Source organism: Rhinoderma darwinii, chromosome 2 (genome assembly GCF_050947455.1).
Source record: "Rhinoderma darwinii isolate aRhiDar2 chromosome 2, aRhiDar2.hap1, whole genome shotgun sequence".
In the NCBI taxonomy this organism is placed as follows: domain Eukaryota; kingdom Metazoa; phylum Chordata; class Amphibia; order Anura; family Rhinodermatidae; genus Rhinoderma; species Rhinoderma darwinii.
The window spans coordinates 8,418,257-8,445,681 of record NC_134688.1 but is presented as its reverse complement, the minus strand read 5'-3'; the positions used below and the strand labels follow the sequence as shown (position 1 = coordinate 8,445,681).

The following is a 27,425-nucleotide window of genomic DNA, read 5'->3' as shown; positions in this document are numbered from 1 at the left end:
ACAGTGTCGCGTTTTTGCTACAAGATTCAAAGTGGAAAAAGCCACAGAGATTCTAGGGACGACACATGTTTGAAAAAACTACCAAGTCCCAAAAAAACGCCGCTGGCCCTTTAAATGATCTATTTGTTGGCACCGGGGCCGACTCCACGGGGGTTGAGGTCTCCTCTTGGGTGTGTCGAGCATGTAAATAATGTAAATAAACCAGATTTGATTTTATGGAAACATTTTAATAGTTATTGAATGTTCTACATCTTACAGTAAATATCGTACAGTTACAAACTCTTGGCTTAATGTTTCGGGGAGATCTAGAAATGAACAAAAACAGATTTACACCTCATATTCACCAACACACAAGAGCTGCGGCCTTCACAACCCCCGCCGCGAGCCGCCGGGCCTCAATACTTGGAAGACTCTTTGCTTAATATATTTTATCCCGTCCGAATAATAAAGCCGAAAAAGACGTAATTCAATTTTCTTGAAATAAATTTTTTTTAGAAACAATATTGCAACGTTAAAAGAAAAAAAAAAATTCAGTTTTCTTCCTACAACAGCGCCACGTCGTCTGTAGGTTGTGTGCGGTACTGCAGCTCAGCCTCCTTCAATTCAATGGAAAGATCCTTAGGAAACTGTTAATTTGAGTCATTAGACCTGCGGTCGGGCTGGGACTTGCATTCGCAATACGAACGCTAAAATGCGGCTGCGCTACGGGCGCTGAAAGTTTTTGAGCCGAGCCGCACAATGCGATTACATCAGTTTTTGCAGCGGCTTTTAGGGTATGTTCACACGGGCTATTTTCAGCCGTTTTTTGGGCCTTAAACGTCCCGAAAAACGGCAAAAAAAAAAAAATTAAAAAAAAATCGGCCCATTGATTTCGATGGGAAATACGGCGCTGTTCAGATGAGGCGTTTTTTTACCGCTCGTTTTTCAAAAACGGCACGTAAAAAGACTGCGAAAAAGTGCATGCGACTTCTTGGGACGTTTTTGCAGCCGTTTTTCATTGACTATAGAAAAACAGCTCCAAAAATGGCCGTAAAAAGCGCAACGAAAAACGAGAGTTGCTAAAAAAAAAACAGCTGAAAATCAGGAGCGGTTTTCCCTTGAAATCAGCTGCGTATTTTCAGCCGTTTTTTGTTAAGCGTGTGAATAAGCCTTAATAAAAAAATCCTATTAGTTGCTCCTGCCCAGAAAACAGAAAGCCGCCGTCTTGCGTCCTGAAATGATCTGTAACCACAACATTTTCTCTAGAGAAGTATAATAAACACAAACTGTTCAAACAAAACTTCAATAACACTTGTGGTTAACAAAAAGTGTCAAATTACTGAACGGAAAAATATAAAGAAATACTAACGGCTCGTAAAATACAAGAGAAAACACTCGTCATACAAGCCCGTCAGTCTCGTGAAGCGCTGACGTGTGCTCCGAGACGCTGACATTCGGGCCGAGAAAACTATTAATACGCGTTTTTATTCAAGTCCTGCCATGACAGTATGTGTAAAGCAAAGATATATCTTCTATTATATATAGGTAAGGGCCTGCGTAGTCATGGGATATATGTCGTACTGCGCCGATATTACTACTTTGTATTCCCCTTTAGATCGATCCATAGACGTGTTTAGTGGAAGGAAACGGTCCGCGCCTTTGTTATTGACCTTTTTCAAAAAGAAATAAAAATTAGGAGCGGAACGCGTCAGCTAGCAGCTTTGTGGTCAGTTTTTGGGAATTTACCGGGACAAACATTACCGTAAGGGCTCTTGCACACGACCGAGTGCCACTCGGGCCGTTTTTTCACGGACCCAATGCTCCGATCCGTGAATAGAACAGGTCCTATCTTGCCACGGATTCCACACCCGGTCGTGTAAGAACCCGAAGTCTCTGCTCCCATGGTGTTAGATCCTTACGTTTGACAACATATACATAGGCCCCTTTCTCCTCGCATATGGGTATCCTTTGGGCATATGTTTTTTTTTATTTTTTCCATATAGAATAGCGTGGTAGACTACGCTATCCAATAGAGGGCCACAGTCAAAAAGCCTATACCGCACGGAAAAAAAATTTCCCCTATGAGAACCGATTGACGACGTACGCCTATACAGCGGTATATGTCGCGGCCTTCCGTCGGAGAGGTACGTCAGGAAATCCTCCCGACCTAATGCGATGTGAACATATATTGAAATTCTTTTAGGGCAATGGTTCGCCATCTGTGTGACTCTCCACCAGTTACACAACTACAACTCCCATCATTCCCTGACAGCCTAGCCCCATTTTTCAAAAATATACAATATAGTAGTTTTGCTGGTTTTGATTTATTTCGGCTCCGTATTCCATCAGGGTTTTACTCGCTTCAACCTTCGGAAGGATCCGTTCCTATTATTGCGTAAGATGCAAATACGGACATCCACGTTGATCAAAAAGAAGGGAGAAGTATTTTTGGGGACGAAAATCGGGATATGCTGTGTGTAGGGACAGCTGAAAACTATGCTCGTGCGTATTGCTCCATTGAATAACACGAAGGAGCCTACAAATATGGCGAATATATGCAATAGTGATCGAGGACCCTGACCTATGGGTTATCCAACCCCTCCGGCTGCCTGTAGCCACCACTAGGGGGAGCTGCTCATGTGCGGATTTATACAGCTAGCATTGGGTTCAATGGGAGAAGTAACTATGTATACAGAGATGGAAATTTATTATGTAACTCTATGGCTGTATGAAAGAAAGCAGGGGATTTGGAGCTTTGTATAATAAAAACTCTGACCTCAAGATCGATTCTCATTATGAGCATTACTAAAACGACTGTTCCGACCTATGGATATTTGTTGCATCCTTCACAACAGCTCGGGGACTTGCTTTAGATTTGTCTTGGTGGTGACAGAGTAAACGTGGTGATTGTAGCATTTAATCACTTGTATTTAGAAAATACGCAGTATCAGAATGCAGGTCGGATTGGTGACGTCGACTCCTGTACGGCCGGCTTGGTTACCTCTTTCCCTGTGATCGCTGCCCTAAAACTATGACATCCTCGGAGATAACACTTTCCAATGACAGAACGTCTACTGCACTATATAGAATACGTTTATCAGGTTTACATAAATTACTTTTGGACACAATGGTGGATTTCTACAGATTTCTCAAAAACCGCCTATACCGACATCGGACACTTAAAGAGTTTTACATCATACAGGCCACATTAACTCAGAACTGCAGAGCCCAGCTAGACTACAAGGGATGCTGGACCATAGCTGGTCACATATGTCCTCTATGTCTCCGCAGAGCTAAAAGTAGTCACCCGATTCCCTTACAGGTCTGACTCCTTAGAAACAGGACTCCTCCTATTAGGAGTCAAGAGTCCACATTTGATTGACACTTGGAGGGGCCATTTTATGCAAATTTGTTATCTACATTCTTAATTAAGTTATGCAGCTCGATTTTCAGAATGATAAACTATTGATTGCTACAAATTGAATAATTTTGGTAAAAAAAAAAAAAAGAATTCCTTTAATCCGGCATCTGATGGTCAGGAAATTGTTTCAGACTAATCCAGAACCTCTTAAAACTACATAAGAAAAAAAAAAAGCGAGCAATCAGGATGGGTTTCAGCCTTCTACGATAAACCCCGCACCAATTTTGTCTCTTTACCCTTTAAATTGCCTCTATACGCTGACATTTTTCCTTCTTTTCAATTCATCTACATCAATTCACACAGAAACGGATTAACTTTTTGCTACCTACAATTACAGATCACCTGCACTAACCCCCAATATGACCTTCTCTGTGGATCGTCAACTGTCCTTTCATAATAACACTATTTTAAACACTGTTCACGAATAAAATGCCAGAATGACAGTGAAGACTGACACCTAGGCAATGCAGAGTTGGAGGGAGGTTGTAATTCCGCATACCTACGGGCTATGTAAAGGCTGCCATTAGTGGTCGTCCTCCGTGTAAGAGGTCCACATCACTCCGATACTGCTGAATAGAAAAGAAGACGACTTCACAAAAGGAGGGGACATATCATTTTTATTTATTTTTTCGGGAAAATCAACTAATTTCTGCTTAATTTTAGGACAGTTTTAGTATTTAAAAGGGGGGGGGGGGGGAGAGAATCACTTTGCTTTATTGCCGATGCCTGAAATGAAATATTGTGATGCGATGATTTTTATTATATCAAGTACCATTGCAAAAGTTTGTGCGCAAGTAGAAAGTACCTTCACGGCAAGAAAGACCTGAACCGGTGAACCGCAAGAATTTATTGCTATTATGTCAGTGCCGGGTCCCAAAACATTACAAACCGCGTCCATATTCCTCCATTCCCAGGTCGTCCAATTAAAAGCAAGACGTGAATATACGGCGTGGCATTTATAGCCGGTCTCGCCAATGTAAAGGGAAGTAGTAATATTAACCCGTTTATCTTCAGAACATTGCAATGTTTCCTTGGTTTGAGTAACGATCAATGTGCCAAGAAATCCATAAAGGGAACGCAACAGAACAGTATTTCCAATGACGGGAAAAAAGTTGTCATGTAAGCTCTTTCTTCACCAACACTTCAATATTCAGGAGTAGTCGCTTATCGCCGTCTCGGGGAGAGGGGTCCTTGTGTCTTAGGCTAGCTTGATTTGTCAGACACTGGATTGAGACGTTATTTTACGCACCAGGACGATTTAAGAGTTTGGGAGAAAAGTGGAGTACCCCGGAGGAAACCCGTAAGAACATAGAAACTCCACCTAGATGATCCCAGTGCTGCAGTCATTTTCTAACTACTCTTATTTCATTGTGTTGCGCTGATCTGGAGTTACATCATACCTTATGCTCCAGTCACAGCGAGAGCAGCAGCAATTGCTGGCGCCGCTTGGAATCTATCAGCACCTCCCTATTGCAGCAGCCTAGCCAGGCTCCTAAACTGCTGATGTGATCATACTGAGTGTTGTAGTCATGCCACTCCTGGTAAAGAATCACTACTCGACACTGTGATAGTTCCAGCAGCTACAAATAAAAGGTCCAGCAGTGCTAACAGGAAGCCAGGAGCGAATGCAGCTCTGGTTGCAACTGGAGTATAAAACAGGATGTAATGTAAGATCAGTAAAGTATTTTCCCAGGACCTCTATGTTCGGGAATAACGGTCGGATGATGGGAGTTGTATTATATAAGCTTTATATCTCAGTAAATACAGATCTCTGCAATATTACATAAGATACACGCGGTTTCACCAAAAAAAAAAAGCCAGATTTCGCCAGTATGTACAGAATACGTGTGAATGATTCTAACTAAACAATAACTAGCGATACGACAATTTATGGAAATTTACGTTCCTACATTGTCCAATATTCTCCCCAAAAAATAAACCAAAAAGGGAAAAAAAAAAATCCTATTAAATTGCTTAGTTGTCTATTCGGATCGGACGTGCTGTGATTTGTTTTAAATCCAGTGCGAAGCTGAGGTAACGTCGTGCCTGTGCGCAGGGGGAGGAGCTGGGGGCGGTCACGTATAACGAACACGCGGCTAAATAAATCTGCAGTCAGGAAAGGGTTAATAATACGGCTAAGGCTCTGTGTTATCCGCCGCGGAGGCAAATATCAGAACGTGCGACAGAGCGGCCCGCTCCTCACTGGAAACGGTGGCGGCCAGACAGACAAGTCCGCCGCGTCTTGCCCGCCGCGCCGCCATTGGTTGGCCGCAGGGCTAACGGTTTATGACTAAATAATCTTCAATGCCTAAACACGCATGCAAAACTTTGTATTTATTGTTCTATCTACAGAACACTCAGGCTTTCTACTGTAACACGGTCTCACAAATACAACATGTCATAACGAGAGTAAAACCGGACCGCGAGCGGCCCCTGGCGCCGACTACAATCGCCAGATGTCGGGTATATAGTAGTGGTGTATTTGTGATTGTCTGGTTGCCCAGTTGTGGTAGTGTAGAGGTCTCCCTACAGCGATGACACCCTCCAAAGAAAAAACAAAAAAAACAGAACATACAAAAAAAAACAAAAACAAACAAACAAAAAAAAAAAAAGCACAAAAGGAAATAAAGAAAAAAAAAAACAAAAAAAAAAAAAACAAAAAAAAAAAAAACAAACATTGAAATTACAGACACAAAGGTGTTTTGTCCTTTTACAGAAACCGGTGGCTATTATACAATTATTATTATAATACCGATAGTTTTCCCCACATGAAAAACTAGTATAGCAGCCTGGAAAATCATTGCAAGTAAAAATAAAAAAAATGACATAAAAAAGGAAATTCAGTTTTCCTATGACAACCCTCACGGGGGAAAAAAAAAAAAAAATTAAATTGAAAAATTGTTCTAAATGCTGTTTTTTTTTTTTTTTAGACATAATTCCAGTTTTTGGAAGACACCGTTTTTAAAACTTTTTAGGAAAAAGGATTCCGGGAGGAAATAAAAAAAAAAAAAAAAAAAGGACAATTAAAAAACGAAACGTCTAGTTTTGCAAATGCGTTAAATAATCTTACAACGATGGTTAAAGAAGAGGAACCTCTAAGGGCGCGAGCGTCAGAGAAACGGCGGCCGTGGAGGAGGCGCGGTCTCTGCGCTCGGCGGTGGCGTGACACGTGGGAAACCAAAAGAGGTTACAGAAAAAGCAGCTTTATACAAAAACACTGAAAAGAAGATTTAAAGTGACCGTTGCACTTTCGGGTTTCGTTGTTTTGATCTTGTTCGGCCGGTTGTTCCAGCACCGATGTGAGACTTGAGCAGTTTGCATACAACGTTTTACTCCAGACCTGCAAGACACACAACGGTTATTCCCTGACGGAGGATCGCAAAGCTCACAAATTGTCAATAAAGCTTTTTGGTTATACTTATTTAACCCTTTCAGGACTGAGCAATTTTGGGATTTTCATTTTTCACCCCTCACCTTCCAAGAGCCATAACCCTTAGGCCCTGTTCACACAGAGCTTTTTTTGAAGGCGGAAAATTCTGCTTTGAGATTTTGAGGCAGATTTTTACCTGCCTGCACGCCGTTTGCCGCGATTTTCGCTCGCGCCCATTGAGCGCTACGTGCAAAATACACAGCGAAATACGCTTTCTCTGCCTCCCAGTGAGGTCAGTGGGAGGTCAGAGGCGTAAACGCCTGAAGATAGGGCGTGACGCTTCATTTTACCGCGAGACGGTTTTTCCGCTCGCGGTAAAAAAACGCCTCCGCCTCCCATTGAAATCAATGGGAGCCATTTTCGGCCATTTTTTGGGCGCGGTTTCCGCGTCAAAAAACTCTGTGAACAGGGCCTTATTTGTCCGTCAGTGGAGCGGCGTGACGGCTTATTTTTTTCTATTGGTAGCATTTAAAGTTCCATATAATTTACCGTGAAACGTAAAAAAAAAAAATTCTTTGCAGGCTGAAATTGTAAAAAACTGATTCCTCCATTGTTTCTTGGGTTTTGGTTTTACGGCTTTCACCGCGCGGTAAAAGCGACAACTTAACTTTATTCTGCGGCTCAATAAGATTGCGGTGATACCAAATTGATAGTTTCTTTTTTTTTGATATTTCACTACTTGAAAAAAACCCAAAACTTTTTGTTAAAAAAAATAAAATAAATTGTTTTGTTTCACCGCATTCTGAGAGCCGGAACGTACTTATTTTTCCGTGGATTGAGCGGTGTGAGGGCTCATTTTTTTCAGGACGAGACGTAGATTTTATCGTAAATACAATTTTTTGATCACTTTTTATTACATATTTTTGGGGAGCCACGGTGACAAAAAACAGGGATTTTTTCGTTTTATTTTTCACCGTGAGTTGAATAACGCCATATTGTAATAGTTCAGACATTTGCGGACGCAGCGATACCAATTTTTTTTTTTTTGTTTTTTTTTTTTTAACCCCTTAGTGACCAGCCCATTTTAGGCCCTAATGACCAAGCTATTTTATTCGTTTTTCTATAGTCGCATTCAAAGAGCTATAACGTTTTTATTTTTTCGTCTACATAGCTGTATGAGGACTTGTTTTTTGCGGGATTAGTTGTGCTTTTTAATGGCACCATTTTTGGGTACATATAATTTTTATATTAACTTTTATTAACCTTTTTGGGGGGGGATTATAAAAAAAACCTGAAATTCCGCCATTGTTCTATGCGTTTTTAAATTGACGCCGTTCACTATGCGACGTAAATAACATGTTACCTTTATTCTATGGGTCGGTACGATTACGGCAATACCTCATATGTGGAGGTTTTTTTATGTTTTACGACTTTTGCACAATAAAAACTCTTTTGAACTAAAATTATTTGTTTTTGCCTCGTCGCTTTCCAAGAGCCGTAACTTTTTTATTTTTCCATCAATGTAGTGATTTTTTGGGCTTGTTTTCTGCGGGACGAGACATAGTTTTGATTGGTACTGTTTTGGTGTGCGTGGGACTTATTGATTCATTTTTATTATCACTTTTTTTGTGGGCAATGGAAAAAAATTGCGATTTCGCCATGGTTTTTTTGCGTTTTTTTTTACGGTGTTCACTTTGCGGTTTAAATTACATATTAACTTTATTAATGGAGTCATTACGGTCGCGGCGATACCACATATGTGTACTTTTTATTTTTTTTTACACTTTTACTAAATAAAACCACTTTTTATGGAAAAAAATGGATTTTTTTACTGTACTTTTTATTAATAATCTTTATTTCACTTTGATGACTGATTTTATTAGTCCCACTAGGGGACTTTACTGTGCAATGTTCCGATCGCTGCTATAATGCTCTGGTATACTTCGTATACCAGAGCATTATTGCCTGTCAGTGTAAATCTGACAGGCAATCTGTTAGGACGTGCCTCCGGCGCGTCCTAACAGGCATATGTCCAGGGCAGACCTCGGGGCTTTTATTAAGCCCCCGGCTGCCATGACACCCCATCAGAGACCCGCGATTGCATTCGCGGGCCGCCGATGGGTGACAGAGGGAGCGCACTCCCTCTGTAAACAAAGTTAAATGCCGCGGTCGCTATTGACGGCGGCATTTAACGGGTTAAACGGCCGCGATCAAAGTAAACTTCGATCGCGGGCGTTGGAGCAGGAGCTCAGCTGTCATCAGACAGCAGAGCCCCGGCTCCTGCCTGCACGGGAGACCCGTGCAGGACTTAGACTAGGCTAACGTGAAAAGGCGTCAGCCTAGCCTAAAGCCCATTAGTGACCGACGTAAAAAGGCGTATTAGTGGTCACTAAGGGGTTAACATTACTTTAGAATAAAATGGGTTTGTGTTTTTTTTTTTGTTTTTTTTAACCTTTCATTTTTTTTTCCCCGCTACTAAAAACGTTATTTTACTTTTTTGTTAAAAATTCTATTAGTCCCCCTAGGGGACTTGAACCAGCGATAGTTAGATCGCTGGTACAATACACTGCAATACTAATATATTCCAGTGTATAGTCGTTTTTACAGGTTTCTATTAAGCCAGAAGCAGGGCATAATGGAGGCAGAGAGAAGGCAGTCCTGGGTGCCATTAGGCCCCGGGTTGCCATGACAACCATTGCCACCCCCGACCCCTATCACGTTGCCGGGGGAGGGGGTGTGAGCAACCGGCGCGATTGCTGTTCCTGGCCGTTAGTCCCAGGTGTCAGCTGTAAAACACAGCACGCTCAGCGCGTTCCACCATACTCCCCCACCCCCCCCCCCCGCATCAGGACGTACTAGCACGTCTTTTTTGCGCCAAGGGGTTAACGTAGAACTAAAAAAAATTAGTTCTGCAACTTTGAGGCTCTGGATGTGAACAATGAATGTTCCCATTCAATGACAGCAAGCAGAGGTCTTGAAAACGGTGAGGAACTGGAACACAAAAGTGTATTTAAAAGTTGCATCCCTTCGAGCAACAATTAAGTACCAGGTTATAATAAGACTTGCTGTTCACTAACTGTCCAGCAGGGGTCCCCTTAACGTCATTTATGATCGGCACAATGATTGAGGCTGCAGTACTTACACGGACAGGCCAGCGGGATTACCAGTGGGGGGGTACGTAGCTGTACGTAGGGGTCCCTTGGGCTCTGTATGTTGGCACAGAGACAGGGTGTGCTCCTATGGCAGTGTGCTGAGGTGTGGTCAACAACGTACCTGATGGTAGACGGGAGAAGGTTACGGATGTCACGTCTGCAGCACATTTTTAGATTGTTGTGGGTCTGTGTAGTCCTCAAATGGAGCCTGCAGCATGCTGGGAGTTGTAGTTTCACAGCTGGAGAGCGACAGGTTCCATTAGAGGAGATGATCTTACCTGCTGACATGGCCATGGTAGTCCCAGCGACCATGCCCATTGTGACCGCGTTGCTTCGGGGTGCAGTTACGGGGGCCGGGTAGATTGCAGAAGGAATGCTGTTTGGTTGGACCACAGTGGTGTGGTGGATGACGTGGGGCTGTGCCGCATACATGGGCTGAGTGTAGTATGCACCCTAAAAAACATCAAATATGAGACACGTCAACACCTACAAGTCCACAACCCTCTCATCACATCTGAAGAGTCCACCAGGCGGGAAGACTGTCAGTGTAGAGTGCCACGCAGTATAATTACCCACGCTCATCTGAAAGTTGGGTGACAGTAAACATGGGTGTCATGAAACGTCCCACAGGGGGGGGGGGGGGGGGTCACCCAGCTCACCCACACTCTTCAATGGACTCCAGACCGATACATCTTACCTGCACTGACACATTGTGGCAAAACTATCAGAACAGGAGAAAGATTTCTGCTGCTGCTGTGTATACCGACTGTCTAGGCTGGATAAAATTGTAACAAACCCTCAGTTGTGCGAGTAGGACAAGACCATGGGACAGAAGGAAGACTAAATATAGCAGCAGATCCAGGAAATCTGGGTGACAACCATTATGGCAGCCGCTTACAGAGCCTCCTGTTTGTATGGTGATGAATTTAGTATATGATTATATAGGAACACATGACAGACAGAGGGGATCATATACTGGTAGTTACAGCGCAGACTTACTAAATGATTTACTGTGCATAGCGCTGCTCACAGACTGCAGGGGGCGCTCAATGCAGAATAGTGAGTGCAGCTCTGGAGTATAATACAGAATGTAACTCAGGATCAGTCCAGGATAAGTAATGTAATGTACACAGTGACTCCACCAGCAGAATAGTGAGTGCAGCTCTGGAGTATAATACAGGATATAACTCAGGATCAGTACAGGATAAGTAATGTAATGTATGTACACGGTGACTCCACCAGCAGAATAGTGAGTGCAGCTCTGGAGTATAATACAGGATGTAACTCAGGATCAGTACAGGATAAGTAATGTAATGTATGTACACAGGGACTCCACCAGCAGAATAGTGAGTACAGCTCTGGAGTATAATACAGGATGTAACTCAGGATCAGTACAGGATAAGTAATGTAATGTATGTACACAGTGACTCCACCAGCAGAATAGTGAGTGCTGCTCTGGAGTATAATACAGGATGTAACTCAGGATCAGTACAGGATAAGTAATGCAATATATGCAAACAGTGACTCCACCAGCAGAATAGTGAGTGCAGCTCTGGAGTATAATACAGGATGTAACTCAGGATCAGTACAGGATAAGTAATGTAATGTATGTACACAGTGACTCCACCAACAGAATAGTGAGTACAGCTCTGGAGTATAATACAGGATGTAACTCAGGATCAGTACAGGATAAGTAATGTAATGTATGTACACAGTGACTCCACCAGCAGAATAGTGAGTGCAGCTCTGGAGTATAATACAGAATGTAACTCAGGATCAGTACAGGATAAGTAATGTAATGTATGTACACAGTGACTCCACCAGCAGAATAGTGAGTGCAGCTCTGGAGTATAATACAGGATATAACTCAGGATCAGTACAGGATAAGTAATGTAATGTATGTACACAGTGACTCCACCAGCAGAATAGTGAGTACAGCTCTGGAGTATAATACAGGATGTAACTCAGGATCAGTACAGGATAAGTAATGTAATGTACACAGTGACTCCACCAGCAGAATAGTGAGTGCAGCTCTGGAGTATAATACAGGATATAACTCAGGATCAGTACAGGATAAGTAATGTAATGTATGTACACAGTGACTCCACCAGCAGAATAGTGAGTACAGCTCTGGAGTATAATACAGGATGTAACTCAGGATCAGTACAGGATAAGTAATGTAATGTATGTACACAGTGACTCCACCAGCAGAATAGCGAGTGCAGCTCTGGAGTATAATACAGAATGTAACTCAGGATCAGTACAGGATAAGTAATGTAATGTATGTACACAGTGACTCCACCAGCAGAATAGTGAGCGCAGCTCTGGAGTATAATACAGGATGTAACTCAGGATCAGTACAGGATAAGTAATGTAATGTATGTACGCAGTGCCTCTACCAGCAGAATAGTGAGTGCAGCTCTGGAGTATAATACAGGATGTAACTCAGGATCAGTAATGTAATGTATGTACACAGTGACTCCACCAGCAGAATAGTGAGTGCTGCTCTGGAGTATAATACAGGATGTAACTCAGGATCAGTACAGGATAAGTAATGTAATGTATGTACACAGTGACTCCACCAGCAGAATAGTGAGTGCAGCTCTGGAGTATAATACAGGATGTAACTCAGGATCAGTACAGGATAAGTAATGTAATGTATGTACACAGTGACTCCACCAGCAGAATAGTGAGTGCAGCTCTGGAGTATAATACAGGATGTAACTCAGGATCAGTACAGGATAAGTAATGTAATGTATGTACACAGTGACTCTACCAGCAGAATAGTGAGTGCAGCTCTGGAGTATAATACAGGATGTAACTCAGGATCAGTACAGGATAAGTAATGTAATGTATGTACACAGTGACTCCACCAGCAGAATAGTGAGTGCAGCTCTGGAGTATAATACAGGATGTAACTCAGGATCAGTACAGGATAAGTAATGTAATGTATGTACACAGGGACTCCACCAGCAGAATAGTGAGTACAGCTCTGGAGTATAATACAGGATGTAACTCAGGATTAGTACAGGATAAGTAATGTAATGTATGTACACAGTGACTCCACCAGCAGAATAGTGAGTGCAGCTCTGGCGTATAATACAGGATATAACTCAGGATCAGTACAGGGGAAGTAATGTAATGTATGTACACAGTGACTCCACCAGCAGAATAGTGAGTGCAGCTCTGGAGTATAATACAGGATATAACTCAGGATCAGTACAGGATAAGAAACGGCATGTATGATACAATTTAAGGATCTTATAAGAAGTCATCTCTGGTTTGGTCATCCATCTAGATTATCCTACTAGTGAATGTGGATAATATTATGAAATATGTTCTTGAGATTTCACTATAAATATCAGCAGAAAATATCTTGTCACCAACATGTTCACAATTTACCCTCCAAAAATAATTCCACAGCCTTCCATCCCTTGTCCTGTATCTCGTCATCTGACTACTTTCTGCATGTGAGGCTTTGGTGGTCTTACCTGGGCATATAAGTTCTGCTGTGGGTAGGCACTTCTGATGGGATACATCGCTGTTTGATAGGGGTTTGGTGAGGGTGAGTATGGTGGTGGGGCGCTGTTACTCTGGGCAGGTGGGACTTTGTATGGGGTGCCAGCGGTGTACCCTACGAGAGGAGAAAAGAGGGAACAAAGAACAATTTAATTACCAGTAGTTTATTTTTGCAGTACAAAATTCTACCCTGAATCATTCCATAGGGGTCGAAGCTCCTTTTGTCTGATACAAAGCTCCAAATCCCCTGCACAGCCATAGAAATAAATTATATAATTCTGTCTCCCTGTTGCCACCACTAGGGGGAGCTAAGTAGATTATTGAAGAGAGATTTATTATTGAACTTAATGAGAGCTGTATAAAACCATATGTAGTGAGTGCCCTCTAGTGGAGGGGGTGCCCGGAAAAGGATTGCCCATGTATTTCAGGAATAAGGTCACTGCCGCTCCACTGCCTGAAGCCGCCAACAGACATTTGATGCGTTGACGGAGTTTGTCCATGGTAAGGGGTCCGCCAGAGTGGGTAAGGGGGATGGGGCAAGATGGATTTTAAACCTCTTTAATGTCCCCCGGAGATAAGCAACACCAGATGAACCCGTCACCACTCATCTCCCTTCTCTTTTTGATACGACATGCATGCTCGGCCAATACAGGTTTACGGAGGGCGGAGGTCTCATAGCGGTCGGCTGAACACGATTACATGTCTATTAGCAGCTCATCACTGCGATGGGCACATTGGATGGACCTGACATTTCTGGCCCTCGTAGTTTGTGAATTTATAATACTGGGTATAACATTCATCTCCCCTGCCCAGTGCTTAAAATCTCATTACAGCGTGAGATGTGGCGGACATGGCAGGACAGGTGCCAGGAAGCAGTCTGGAGCCGAACATACTAGTGGTTAGGGAGACACTGGTTGTTAGGGAGACACTGGTTGTTAGGGGTTGTTAGGGAGACACTGTTTAGCAACCAGTCTGACAAGGTTACTCAGTTATACTGGAATACCAAAACCACTCCCTCATTTAGCTGTACACTGGTTAAGTGCCAGTCTTCACTGTAGTTCTGCCATTTTATTCACAAACCAGGAACAGAACAGAACTATGCCTGCCTCCCTGATGAAGGTTAGTATCTCCCTCTCTCTCGCACAGCTCTCCCCCCTCTCTCTCGCACAGCTCTCCCCCCTCTCTCTCGCACAGCTCTCCCCCCTCTCTCTCGCACAGCTCTCCCCCCTCTCTCTCGCACAGCTCTCCCCCCTCTCTCTCGCACAGCTCTCCCCCCTCTCTCTCGCACAGCTCTCCCCCCTCTCTCTCGCACAGCTCTCCCCCCTCTCTCTCGCACAGCTCTCCCCCCTCTCTCTCGCACAGCTCTCCCCTCTCGCACAGCTCTCCCCTCTCGCACAGCTCTCCCCTCTCTCCCTCTCGCACAGCTCTCCCCTCTCTCTCTCTCTCGCACAGCTCTCCCCTCTCTCTCTCTCTCGCACAGCTCTCCCCTCTCTCTCTCTCTCGCACAGCTCTCCCCTCTCTCTCTCTCTCGCACAGCTCTCCCCTCTCTCTCTCTCTCGCACAGCTCTCCCCTCTCTCTCTCGCACAGCTCTCCCCTCTCTCTCTCTCTCTCGCACAGCTCTCCCCTCTCTCTCTCTCTCTCGCACAGCTCTCCCCTCTCTCTCTCTCTCTCGCACAGCTCTCCCCTCTCTCTCTCTCTCTCTCGCACAGCTCTCCCCTCTCTCTCTCTCTCTCTCTCGCACAGCTCTCCCCTCTCTCTCTCTCTCTCGCACAGCTCTCCCCTCTCTCTCTCTCTCTCTCGCACAGCTCTCCCCTCTCTCTCTCTCTCTCTCGCACAGCTCTCCCCTCTCTCTCTCTCTCTCGCACAGCTCTCCCCTCTCTCTCTCTCTCTCGCACAGCTCTCCCCTCTCTCTCTCTCTCTCGCACAGCTCTCCCCTCTCTCTCTCTCTCTCGCACAGCTCTCCCCTCTCTCTCTCTCTCTCGCACAGCTCTCCCCTCTCTCTCTCTCTCTCGCACAGCTCTCCCCTCTCTCTCTCTCTCTCGCACAGCTCTCCCCTCTCTCTCTCTCTCTCGCACAGCTCTCCCCTCTCTCTCTCTCTCTCGCACAGCTCTCCCCTCTCTCTCTCTCTCGCACAGCTCTCCCCTCTCTCTCTCTCTCGCACAGCTCTCCCCTCTCTCTCTCTCTCGCACAGCTCTCCCCTCTCTCTCTCTCGCACAGCTCTCCCCTCTCTCTCTCTCGCACAGCTCTCCCCTCTCTCTCTCTCGCACAGCTCTCCCCTCTCTCTCTCTCGCACAGCTCTCCCCTCTCTCTCTCTCGCACAGCTCTCCCCTCTCTCTCTCTCGCACAGCTCTCCCCTCTCTCTCTCTCGCACAGCTCTCCCCTCTCTCTCTCTCGCACAGCTCTCCCCTCTCTCTCTCTCGCACAGCTCTCCCCTCTCTCTCTCTCGCACAGCTCTCCCCTCTCTCTCTCTCGCACAGCTCTCCCCTCTCTCTCTCTCGCACAGCTCTCCCCTCTCTCTCTCTCGCACAGCTCTCCCCTCTCTCTCTCTCGCACAGCTCTCCCCTCTCTCTCTCTCGCACAGCTCTCCCCTCTCTCTCTCTCGCACAGCTCTCCCCTCTCTCTCTCTCGCACAGCTCTCCCCTCTCTCTCTCTCGCACAGCTCTCCCCTCTCTCTCTCTCGCACAGCTCTCCCCTCTCTCTCTCTCGCACAGCTCTCCCCTCTCTCTCTCTCGCACAGCTCTCCCCTCTCTCTCTCTCGCACAGCTCTCCCCTCTCTCTCTCTCGCACAGCTCTCCCCTCTCTCTCTCTCGCACAGCTCTCCCCTCTCTCTCTCTCGCACAGCTCTCCCCTCTCTCTCTCTCGCACAGCTCTCCCCTCTCTCTCGCACAGCTCTCCCCTCTCTCTCGCACAGCTCTCCCCTCTCTCTCGCACAGCTCTCCTCTCTCTCTCTCGCACAGCTCTCCCCTCTCTCTCTCGCACAGCTCTCCCCTCTCTCTCTCTCGCACAGCTCTCCCCTCTCTCTCTCTCGCACAGCTCTCCCCTCTCTCTCTCGCACAGCTCTCCCCTCTCTCTCGCACAGCTATCCCCTCTCTCTCGCACAGCTATCCCCTCTCTCTCGCACAGCTATCCCCTCTCTCTCGCACAGCTATCCCCTCTCTCTCGCACAGCTATCCCCTCTCTCTCGCACAGCTATCCCCTCTCTCGCACAGCTATCCCCTCTCTCTCGCACAGCTATCCCCTCTCTCTCGCACAGCTATCCCCTCTCTCTCGCACAGCTATCCCCTCTCTCTCGCACAGCTATCCCCTCTCTCTCGCACAGCTATCCCCTCTCTCTCGCACAGCTATCCCCTCTCCCGCTCTCGCACAGAACGAGGTCCATCACAATCTATAAACACAGACCCTTCGCTGTGAATGATTCAGTTAAATCTAGTACATTGGGGACCGACGCAGCGTGTTATATATATATTTATTTTGCGGAAAACAAGGAAAATTAGCAAACAAACGATTGAATGAATGAATGTATTTACTGAATGCGGCAGAAGAAGCTTGATAAGTCCTGTTCTCCGTTCCAGAATCCACAGGAAGGTGGAACGTGCCCTCGTTGGCACAGGATGAAGCAGGAGTCTGCGGCCACGCTTGTTTCATCAGAAGGGTCGCTTAAAAACAAGAGAGAGGAAACAGTCAGACATCGGGCAGACAGGCGGTACCCCCCAAAAAAAACACCTACGGAGGCACTGAAACACTAATCTATACAGACCGGTGGCCATGCTGCGGTTTTCTAGGGCGGGCACAAAAGGTGATGGGCAGCAAACTGGGCACCTGCACAACGCTCGCCATCCAAGCCAGAAATAAATTCTGCAGGGTTCGGATGAGCGCAGAACAGGACTGTGCCGCTGCCAGGGCTGGCATCACACGAGCAGTGACAGCTTGGCGAAGTCTCACATTGCTGCTGCTGGCAGATACACCGAGCTTGACATTTCTGAACGACGGGCAAATGTGAGATTCTAAAAAAAAATACAATTGAAGTGCGGCTTCTGCTGATCAACGTCACTCTGCTATTCCGCAGTGAGCAGAGCTGTCAATCACGTCTCCGGGGGCTGCATCGCTTCTTGTGATCTTGTGGCTGCTCCGGATCAGGAAAACTCTAGGCAGAAATGAAAATCTTCTTGTATGTGCTCCATGTTCACGGTTACAGTATTGGTTTCCACATTGTAGCAGCTCTGTGACAACTTTTTTCCCACACCAACAAAACAGCTGTCAGATTTCAGCCAGTATATTTAGGCATCAGTTGTCAGTTGTGTGACAACTAAGCGCCACCAGGGGGGGGGGGGGGGGGGATAGAGGTTGGTATGATTGGCACGACACCTGGTCCTCTTCTAGGAGCCACAATTCTTGTCCTATTCTTTTGGCATTATATCTGGCACTAGGCCATCCTTTTACAGGCATTACAGTCGGTATTGCGCCTTGCGCTATATTTTATGGGAACCATTGAAATAGCACCACACCTGTCGACAGGTTATATGTGGTATTGCAGATCCGTTAGTTTAATTTCAATAAAGCGGAGCTGCAATACCCATCACAACCAGTAGACAGTTGTGGCGCTGTTTCTGGAAGAAAGCAGCCATGTTCTTCTAATCCTGGACAATCCAGTGACTGAACACGAGAAAAAAATGATCACAACAAATTACGCGCTATAGACGTCTGCTACTTACAATCACAACTTATTTTTGTTTTTCTAATCGGTCTGTAAATCTTTTTTGCCATCTGTACATTTTGGCAAAGTTTCCCCCCCAAAAATCACTACTGTGTGTCTGGGGAGGGGGCCTTCCTGCTGCAGAGAACTTGTCCTGAGGAGCAGCGTTACATTGATTTGATGGATTTTCTGGGTCTTCATATTGGAAGCCTCATTTATAGAAGTGTGTGTTGGGGGTTTGGAGACCCCCTTCTCTTACTTCAAGATGCCCGAATAATGCATGAACCAGAGAGCCCCTTTAAATAGAACATAATGTGTATTTTACATCTGTCCAGGGGGTTTCTCCAGCTCTGCAGCGGACACCGAACTTCTAAAGGATGAGGAAACAATGCAGGACGACAGGGACTTCCTATAGGTTTGGCCCGTACGATATATGATGATTGATATTACAGAGTGGGGGGGGGGGCAGCAGTAGTTCGTAAACCGATGACCGGAGGGAGGTAGATTATTCTCAAATACAATGTCATGTCTTAATAAAATTGCCTCTGAAGTATTTACATAAGACTACCTAGGTAACCTGTAAGTGTTATCTGCTAGATTGGCCCTAGTCACCTGTAAGTGTTATCTACCAGATCTTCCCTGGTCTCCTGTGTTGTTATATGCTAGATCTGCCCCAGTCACCTGTAGGTGCTATTGTTATCTACTAGATTTGCGGCGGTCAGCAGTAAGTGCCATTATTATCTGCTAGATCTGGCCCAGTTACCTGTAAGTGTCATGATTATCCTTTAGATCTGCCCCGGTCACCTGTAAGTATCATCTGCTAGATCTGCCCCAGTCACCTGTAAGGGTTATTATGATCTGCTAGATCTGCTCCAATCACCTGTAAGTGCTATTATTATCTGCTAGATCTGTCCCGGCCACCTGTAAGTGCTATTATCTTCTAGATCTGCCCCGGTCACCTGTAAGTGTTATTATGATCTGCTAGATCTGCTCCAGTCACCTGTAAGTGCTATTATTATCTGCTAGATCTGTCCCGGCCACCTGTAAGTGCTATTATTATCTTCTAGATCTGCCCCGGTCACCTGTAAGTGTTATTATCTGCTAGATCTGCTCCAGTCACCTGTAAGTGCTATTATTATCTGCTAGATCTGTCCCGGCCACCTGTAAGTGCTATTATCTTCTAGATCTGCCCCGGTCACCTGTAAGTGTTATTATGATCTGCTAGATCTGCTCCAGTCACCTGTAAGTGCTATTATTATCTGCTAGATCTGTCCCGGCCACCTGTAAGTGCTATTATTATCTTCTAGATCTGCCCCGGTCACCTGTAAGTGTTATTATCTGCTAGATCTGCTCCAGTCACCTGTAAGTGCTATTATTATCTGCTAGATCTGTCCCGGCCACCTGTAAGTGCTATTATCTTCTAGATCTGCCCCGGTCACCTGTAAGTGCTATAATAGTGAAGTGGAAGTGTCTAGGAGGAACAACAGCTCAGCCACCCAGTGGTAAACCACGTAACTCACAGAATAAGATCGGCACCTATACTCTGATATATCACTAAATACAGAGATTTAAGCTGCCTTTGAAGTGACATCAGCACTAGAAATGTGCGTCTGGAGCTTCATTAAATCTGTTTCCATGGACACCGCACACGGGCCTGGGATCACCATACCAAACGTCAGCTGGAGTGGTGTAAAGCACATCGTCACTGGACTTTGGAGCAGCGTGTTCCTTGGAGGGATGGATCACGTCTCACTATCTGGCAGTCTGATGGAGGGGAATCTGAGTTTGGGGGGAATGCCAGGAGAACGCTACGTACCGGAATGCATAGCGTCTACTGTAACATTGGAGGAGGGGTAATGGTCTAGGGCTGTTTTTCAGGGTTTGGCCCCTTATCTCCAGTGAAGAGTTAATGCTACCACATATACTGTAACTTCCAACTTTGTGGTAACCGCTTCAGGTCTGGCCTTTTCTGTTCCAGCATGTCTGCACCCAGAGAGCTCCATAAAGAAATGGTGTGAGGCGTTTGGTGTGGAGGAACGCCGAATTCAAGCCAGACCTGGTCTTGTGGCAAGTCTTCCCAGAAGGGACTCCACTCCAAAGTAACACCCATGGCTGTGGAAAGTGATGTACAACAAGCTCACATAGGTGTGATGGTCAGCGGTCCACATCATTTTGGCCATACAGAGTATATTCGCGGCAGAAATAGTCATTACAGGTGTGTCCAATAACGATAAAGATTCAAGCAATTCTGGATACCTGCTGCCACCACTAGGGGGAGCTCAAAGAATACGGTTTATATATTCATTAAGAAATTAGTATGCAGTCAAATTTTAAGCTCCCCCTAGTGGTGGCACCCGGCAGTGAAAAAAATAAAATAAAAATCAAGAGGGCCATCTACTATAAAGAGGTTAAAAAATGGATATGTATAGAATGTTAAACCCTCGAATGACACGATGTTAACCGGTGGAGATTCACTTTAAGCATGTAAATAAATGAGAAGTTAACGGAATAGTTATCCGCGGCCTCTTCGGACGGTGACTTACGCTCCAGCTGCGTAATACACGGTCACCCAGGACAATCTAGACACGTTAACGTGGAGAACAGATGAGGTGCAGGAGACTACAGCTTTTTCCAGCTGATCGCATGCCCCCGACATGTAGAGAGATTATCAAATCCTTGCAAGAAATCCAATTTGACAAGCACAAGGAGAGAGGAGCTGCTGAAATATTCATGAAGTCGATGACTCGCTGCAGGAAAGAAGAATGGAAATAACTAGGACGGCAGCGCAGGAATGTAGGGGGACGGCGAGAATAAGGTAGTCAGCCTCTGTGGAACTACAAGTCACAGCGGCCAGCAGCAGCAGGGGGCATTTACTTTCCTCTATACAGTGGAGTATATACAGCTGTTAATTGCCCCTCTCACACAAGCATGCTTCCAGGCTCCCATAAACAGACACATGCCATTCAGGAGTAGAGGAAAGCTGGGTCACATGATTTGAAATGACAGCCATATTGGTGGCCAACCAGCTTTCCCAGGAGCCTAAATAACGTACAGCTCTGCAAGTAGCCTGTCAAGACAATCCTCTGTGGGCGGGTATAGTCTGGATCACAGGGGAGGGTCCTGAGAAGGGGACCCCCGCTGACAACTATGTGCCGAAATAGGGAATATGGACAGGGGTGGTCTTCAAGAGAAAAAATAAATCCCTTAAAGGGAATCGGTCACCTGCATTTCACCTATTGAACTCTCCTCACCCCTCGCTGGCCGTTGCGGTCAAAAGTTCATTGGCGTTATCCCGTCTCCTAAACTCCTCATCCGACCGTAAATAACGGTCTGCAAACATTTCGGGCCTTTTGTGGTAATAATCCGGCAGTCTCATTCTTTCTTCTTATGCCCCTCGCCAAAAATAGGCCCGCCCGCAATGCTGAAATCTAGTCTGAGATAGCGAACGTGAGCCCGTCATGTATCGTCCGACAACCTTCCCTGCTTCGTCCCGGCCTAAAATCTAGTTACTGCGCATGCGTCGCTATGGTGTCCCGCTGTGTGCACGCTCCAGAACATCAACGCGCAAGAGCGGGATTTTGTGTGTGCTGGGGGAAGGGGAGGACCTGTCAATCAAAAGCAAGGAGGCGGGGTAAACTCAGAAATGCTTGAGGAATGAAGATATGATGCTTTTATGCTCATTAGCATACGGCGCAGGAACACTAAAAAAACAGATATCAAACGGTACAGAGACTTCGAAGATAATTATAGGTTACATAACAATGACTTCTCACCCACTACCTCCAGGTATTGCTGGTTTAATAGGTGAAATGCTGGTGACCGGTTCCCTTTATGTTTCATTTAAGTAAAAGTGGAAACCCAATGTAGTGAGTGACAACTGCCCCCATTAGACCGTCTCCATTTATCGATTTGGTGGTCTGCTTCCAATGATCCCCTCAAGGAACAGAGGAATAAAGTAACTTTTGTCCTTACTATTCTGGCCTGTGACTCCACCAGCAGAATAGTGAGTGCAGCTCTGGAGTATAATACAGGCTGTAACTCTGGATCAGTATAGGATAAGTAATGTAATGTATGTACACAGTGACTCCACCAGCAGAATAGTGAGTGCAGCTCTGGAGTATAATACAGGATATAACTCAGGATCAGTACAGGATAAGTAATGTAATGTAATGTATGTACACAGTGACTCCACCAGCAGAATAGTGAGTGCAGCTCTGGAGTATAATACCGGATGTAACTCAGGATCAGTACAGGATAAGTAATGTAATGTATGTACACAGTGACTCCACCAGCAGAATAGTGATTGCAGCTCTGGAGTATAATACAGGATGTAACGCAGGATCAGTACAGGATAAGTAATGTAATGTATGTACACAGTGACTCCACCAGCAGAATAGTGAGTGCAGCTCTGGAGTATAATACAGGATGTAACTCAGGATCAGTACAGGATAAGTAATGTAATGTATGTACACAGTGACTTCACCAGCAGAATAGTGAGTGCAGCTGTGGAGTATAATACAGGATGTAACTCAGGATCAGCACAGGATAAGTAATGTATGTACACAGTGACCCTACCAGCAGAATAGTGAGTGCAGCTCTGGAGTATAATACAGGATGTAACTCAGGATCAGCACAGGATAAGTAATGTAAGTACACAGTGACTCCACCAGCAGAATAGTGAGTGCAGTTCTGGAGTATAATACAGGATGTAACTCAGGATCAGCACAGGATAAGTAATGTATGTACACAGTGACCCTACCAGCAGAATAGTGAGTGCAGCTCTGGAGTATAATACAGGATGTAACTCTGGATCAGTACAGGATAAGTAATGTAATGTATGTACACAGTGACTCCACCAGCAGAATAGTGAGTGCAGCTCTGGAGTATAATACAGGATGTAACCCAGGATCAGTACAGGAGAAGTAATGTAATGTATGTACACAGTGACTCCACCAGCAGAATAGTGAGTGCGGCTCTGGAGTATAATACAGGATGTAACTCAGGATCAGTACAGGATAAGTAATGTAATGTATGTACACAGTGACTCCACCAGCAGAATAGTGAGTGCGGCTCTGGAGTATAATACAGGATGTAACTCAGGATCAGTACAGGATAAGTAATGTAATGTATGCACACAGTGACTCCACCAGCAGAATAGTGAGTGCAGCTCTGGAGTATAATACAGGATGTAACTCAGGATCAGTACAGGAGAAGTAATGTCATGTATTAGTGAATGTACAAGCAAACTTTTTCTGTGAAGGTGCAGAGATGAGGGTAGAATAGACTTTGTATTAGACTCCATTATAAACCGCAGCCTGAGCTATATTTTGCTTCGACAGCTCTTTATCCTTTCAGAGACTGCAGGTGAACGCCAGAGATCTAACATGCCGTGCCTGCTCTCCGCGCTCTCTCGGCCAGACAAGAAGCATTAAATATTCATAAAGGAACCCAGTGTGCCGCAACCAGCTTGACATTGCTTGCAGCAGGATGATGCTCTTACCTGGGGCATAGCCTGGGCTGCTGGCGGCGTACACGTTGGTATTATAGGTAGGAGCAGCTGTGGGGTATCCAGCGGGGTAACCTGGAGGTTGAAGACAAAAATGAGTGAGAACAAATAGAAAACGCCTGAAAAAAGTTAAATGAATAAACACTAAAAATACGGCTTCAGCAGAACATGTAACAGCCGGCAGCAATAACTACATAGACAATGCCCTCCAGGTGCCCAACGAGGAAGCCAAGTGCCCGTTTGAAGTTCTCAGTCACAGCGTCCCTGCTCGGTATCTCCAGCGTTTCCATTAAATCCGCTTAACGTTTGGACTAAAAGCAGCGGAAAACGCAGCGGCGACAATGAGCCGCATAATGCTGGGGGTTCTCAAGCCCCCTGATCGGCTCAGATCACCCGGGGAACTCGTCCATTTTTGGACATAAAGGAGTTCTGCAACTTTCTAATATATTTTGTGTTTCAACTTGTTCATTTTAAAGATCTTTGCTTGCTTTAAGTGAATGGAAACGGTCATGTTTACAGCCAGAGGCTAAAAATGAACCCTGGCACAGCTGCAGGACTTGTTACAGTGTATTATACAGCTTGTTTTTGTAAGGCGCCATGCACCGGTGTCAGCTGGACACTATTAATAATATAAGGGTCTGTTCACAACGTTGTGGTTAAATTGCATTTTTTGCTGTGATTTTTGCGAAATAGTTGTAATTATTTTTCGTTATAATTCCGTCATACATGGACGTGCAGGGTCTTCCCTGGCTCATGGAGGGGTGTCCCAAGCAGGAGACCCTCCCTTTATGATGTCTACTAATAAATAAACCATATGGACAAGGACTCTGCTTTTGTTTCCGGTAGAACCACAGACATCCTGCTGGAACCATTAAAATCAATGGGTTCCGTTGGCCGCCAGCGGCATCAGTCATGCAACGGAATCGGCGCTTTGCGGTTTTTTCCTTCTAACGGAGCGGAACGAACTACCGAACGCTGGTGTGAACCCAGCCGTATTCTTTGCTAGTTTGGGGGAGCGGACCCTATAATATGCTGCCCTTACATAAGAGGACGGAGTAGAAGGACAGATCCGCTTTATTACACGGTCTTTCCTCCTCCCGGTGTCCAGTTCCTGCCGCCGCTTACAGCTCTGAAGCACAGGAGCGAGCGGCTGCGCTGGTCTTATTGTTCTGATGTACTGGAGAGTAATAAGTGAATGGCCGCCCGGGGCCCTGCGGGGCTTGGAGAAGATTTTCATTATACACCGGCTGCATTTCTCAGTAGTTACAGGTCACGGCAAGCAGCGGAGAAATCAATAATACTTCATCTACAGCCAAGAGTCATTCCACTTAATGTAGAGATACATGTGCGGAGCCGGGCCGAAACATCTCAGCTTTATAACCAAGATAACAAAACCGAAAGTTATGGCCGACCTCATCATTTCACTATGTGCCTGACATACTCTGTGCTGCTGGAGTCCTCCCAGTATCTGTCTCAAGCTTCCAACATGTCACCATTCCCCTGTCCCCACTAATAACACAACTAGTGAACTAGTCACTGCCTGACAAAATCAGCACACTTATTCCTGAAATACTCTGTGCTGTGGGGGTCCTCCTGTTATCTGCCTGCAGCTTCCCACATGCCACCATTCTCCTGTCTTTACTAATATACCATGGGTGAGCAGGTCACTGCCTGACCAAATGAACACGCTCATTATCTGAAATACTCTGTGCTGCTGGGGGTCCTCCCAATTTCTAGCTGCAGCTTCCCACATCATAATTCCGCAGAAAAATCCCATGGGACAACAGGTCACTGCCTGACACAAGATCAGCACAATCATTTCCTGAAATACTCTGTGCTGCTGGAAGACCCTGCTCCTTCCACTATGTAACCCACAGTCTGTGACCTCTCAGAAGATCGGCGTGCTTCTCATCACGTCATGACACTGCCCCGGTCACATACAGCCCCAGTCATCACTAACTGCCCCCCATGTGAGCAGAACAGTTGTCTCCTGAAATACTCTGTGCTGCTGGGATACGCCGCTCTTTCCAGTCTGTGGCTTTGAACATCATTTTCAGAGTCACCGATCTAGGCATCTTTCCTACAAACACTTGCACCCCCAAATGTATGAAACCACTGGAAGGTCAGGATTTAAAAAAAAAAAAAAAAAAGGAGCAGGATAACCCCTGGTGGGAGCTGTAATGGCAGCCATACTGGTTGTCACTCAGCTTTCCCGGAAGCAGATAATTTAGAAATGGCTAAAAATAAATTAAAAGAGACAATGACGGAGGTTTATATCTACTGGAGATTTGTGGATTTCAGGGTGAACGGCTCCATAACCAGAGACAAGAAATGAATCGCCATGAACGTCACCCAGCAGAATCACTGCCCCTCACCCAATCATCAGATCACGGAGGCAGAACCTCAATAGCTGCACAAGTAAAACACGTACCCCATCCCGGAACCACAAACTATAGTCACGAGGACGATCTGGGGAGAACGCAGCTATGACGCAGTCACTCACGCAGGACCGAGGATATTTACAGTGTAAAGGGGGTCCCTGCTTTGGAAAATCTACTTGTTAAAAGTTTCCCTTGACAAAAAGCAGATCACAAAATCCCCCCTTCTGGCACCCCCAGCGATCAGCTGTGATCTGTGGAGAAACCTGGCAGTAAGAGTTTAGTTTCCCTGCAGCACCACCACAGGAGAAATGAGGCATTACACATGGTCCATTTAGATCAATGTGTTGTCTATGTTAGGGGCATTCACACGACAGGGAACAAGGACTATAGATCCCAAATGGGGATATTCACATAGCATTTTTTTTTGATGGGCCGGTAAACCGGGCAGTCAAAAAATGGAACATCCCCTATTTTAGGCCATTCTCCCACCCGCACGGCTCCCATAAAAGTCTATGGGGCATTGTAAAGCACAGTGCGAAGTGAGATTTTTTTTTTTTTGCTGCCACTGCCTCCTTGTACATGGCACCCCCATCCGTAGATAGCACCACTGTAGGCCTCTGTAAGAGTGGAATCCCTGACCATATATGGATCGTGATCTCAGGGACTTCTCCTGGAACAGTACCCTACAGAAAGGGGAGGCCCTATCCACCGGGAGCAGCGTGCGGCAAAAAATGGACAAACAAAATTAAATCCGTTTTTAAAACGGACAGGGAAAACCTAAAATGCAAAACGGGTCAAATTCAGCCGTTAAAAAACAGAAATACGGCCAGGAACGGATGCAAAACGGCAGAGAAAAACAGACCAAAACGGACGTTTTTATCGGCCGACACTCAGACCACGATGTGTGACTACAGCCTAATACAGGACAGGTCCCCCAGAGAGAGACGCTCTATGTAACCGCTCTCCACTCTGACCAAGAGATGAGGATCCTGAACAGGGGACCCCCCTCTATTACCCCAGAATTCCCTAATAGGGTGCATGACAATGGGTTCTCTAAACTGGACAATCCATTTAAAGAGGCAGTACACCTGCAGCTGATTTCATCTCTATTTGCTGTTCAGATTAATCTACTGCTCCCTGTTATCAGCCATTTCAGACTGAAGAGAAGTTGGCCATAGCGATCTGCAATAGAATAAGTGACAGGAAGTGCAAAAAAACAAAACAGTAATAATCCCTGTCCACGACCATCTCTCCTAGGCTAGGGCTAAATGGCAACTTCAGCCGCGGCACCGGTCGCACGTTCACTGCCGCCCGGCCGTCACCGGTAATGAGGGTCAATGCAGTCATTTGCAACCCCAAAGTTGCCACGACACCACAGTCGCAAGAAGTCCAGTGTGTTTCGT

General features: G+C 45.6%; 1 protein-coding gene across 2 annotated transcripts in view; it reads right to left on the bottom strand.

Annotated features, from left to right (window-relative positions):
* Nucleotides 1-206: 206 nt before the first annotated feature.
* Nucleotides 207-27,425, bottom strand: part of FAM168A (family with sequence similarity 168 member A) — a 93,912-nt gene continuing 66,693 nt past the window's right edge. Inside the window, exons 4-9 of one of the 2 annotated variants that reach the window (XM_075851323.1) lie at nt 23,636-23,716; nt 16,970-17,098; nt 13,414-13,556; nt 10,201-10,375; nt 9,913-10,043; nt 207-6,740 (exon numbers count right to left, since the gene is read on the bottom strand). In XM_075851323.1, coding sequence (XP_075707438.1) covers nt 9,931-10,043; nt 10,201-10,375; nt 13,414-13,556; nt 16,970-17,098; nt 23,636-23,716 — 641 coding nt within the window. In that variant the 3' untranslated portion in view covers nt 207-6,740; nt 9,913-9,930. The remainder of the gene's footprint in view (nt 6,741-9,912; nt 10,044-10,200; nt 10,376-13,413; nt 13,557-16,969; nt 17,099-23,635; nt 23,717-27,425) is intronic. The other variant, XM_075851324.1, reaches the window with a different exon arrangement.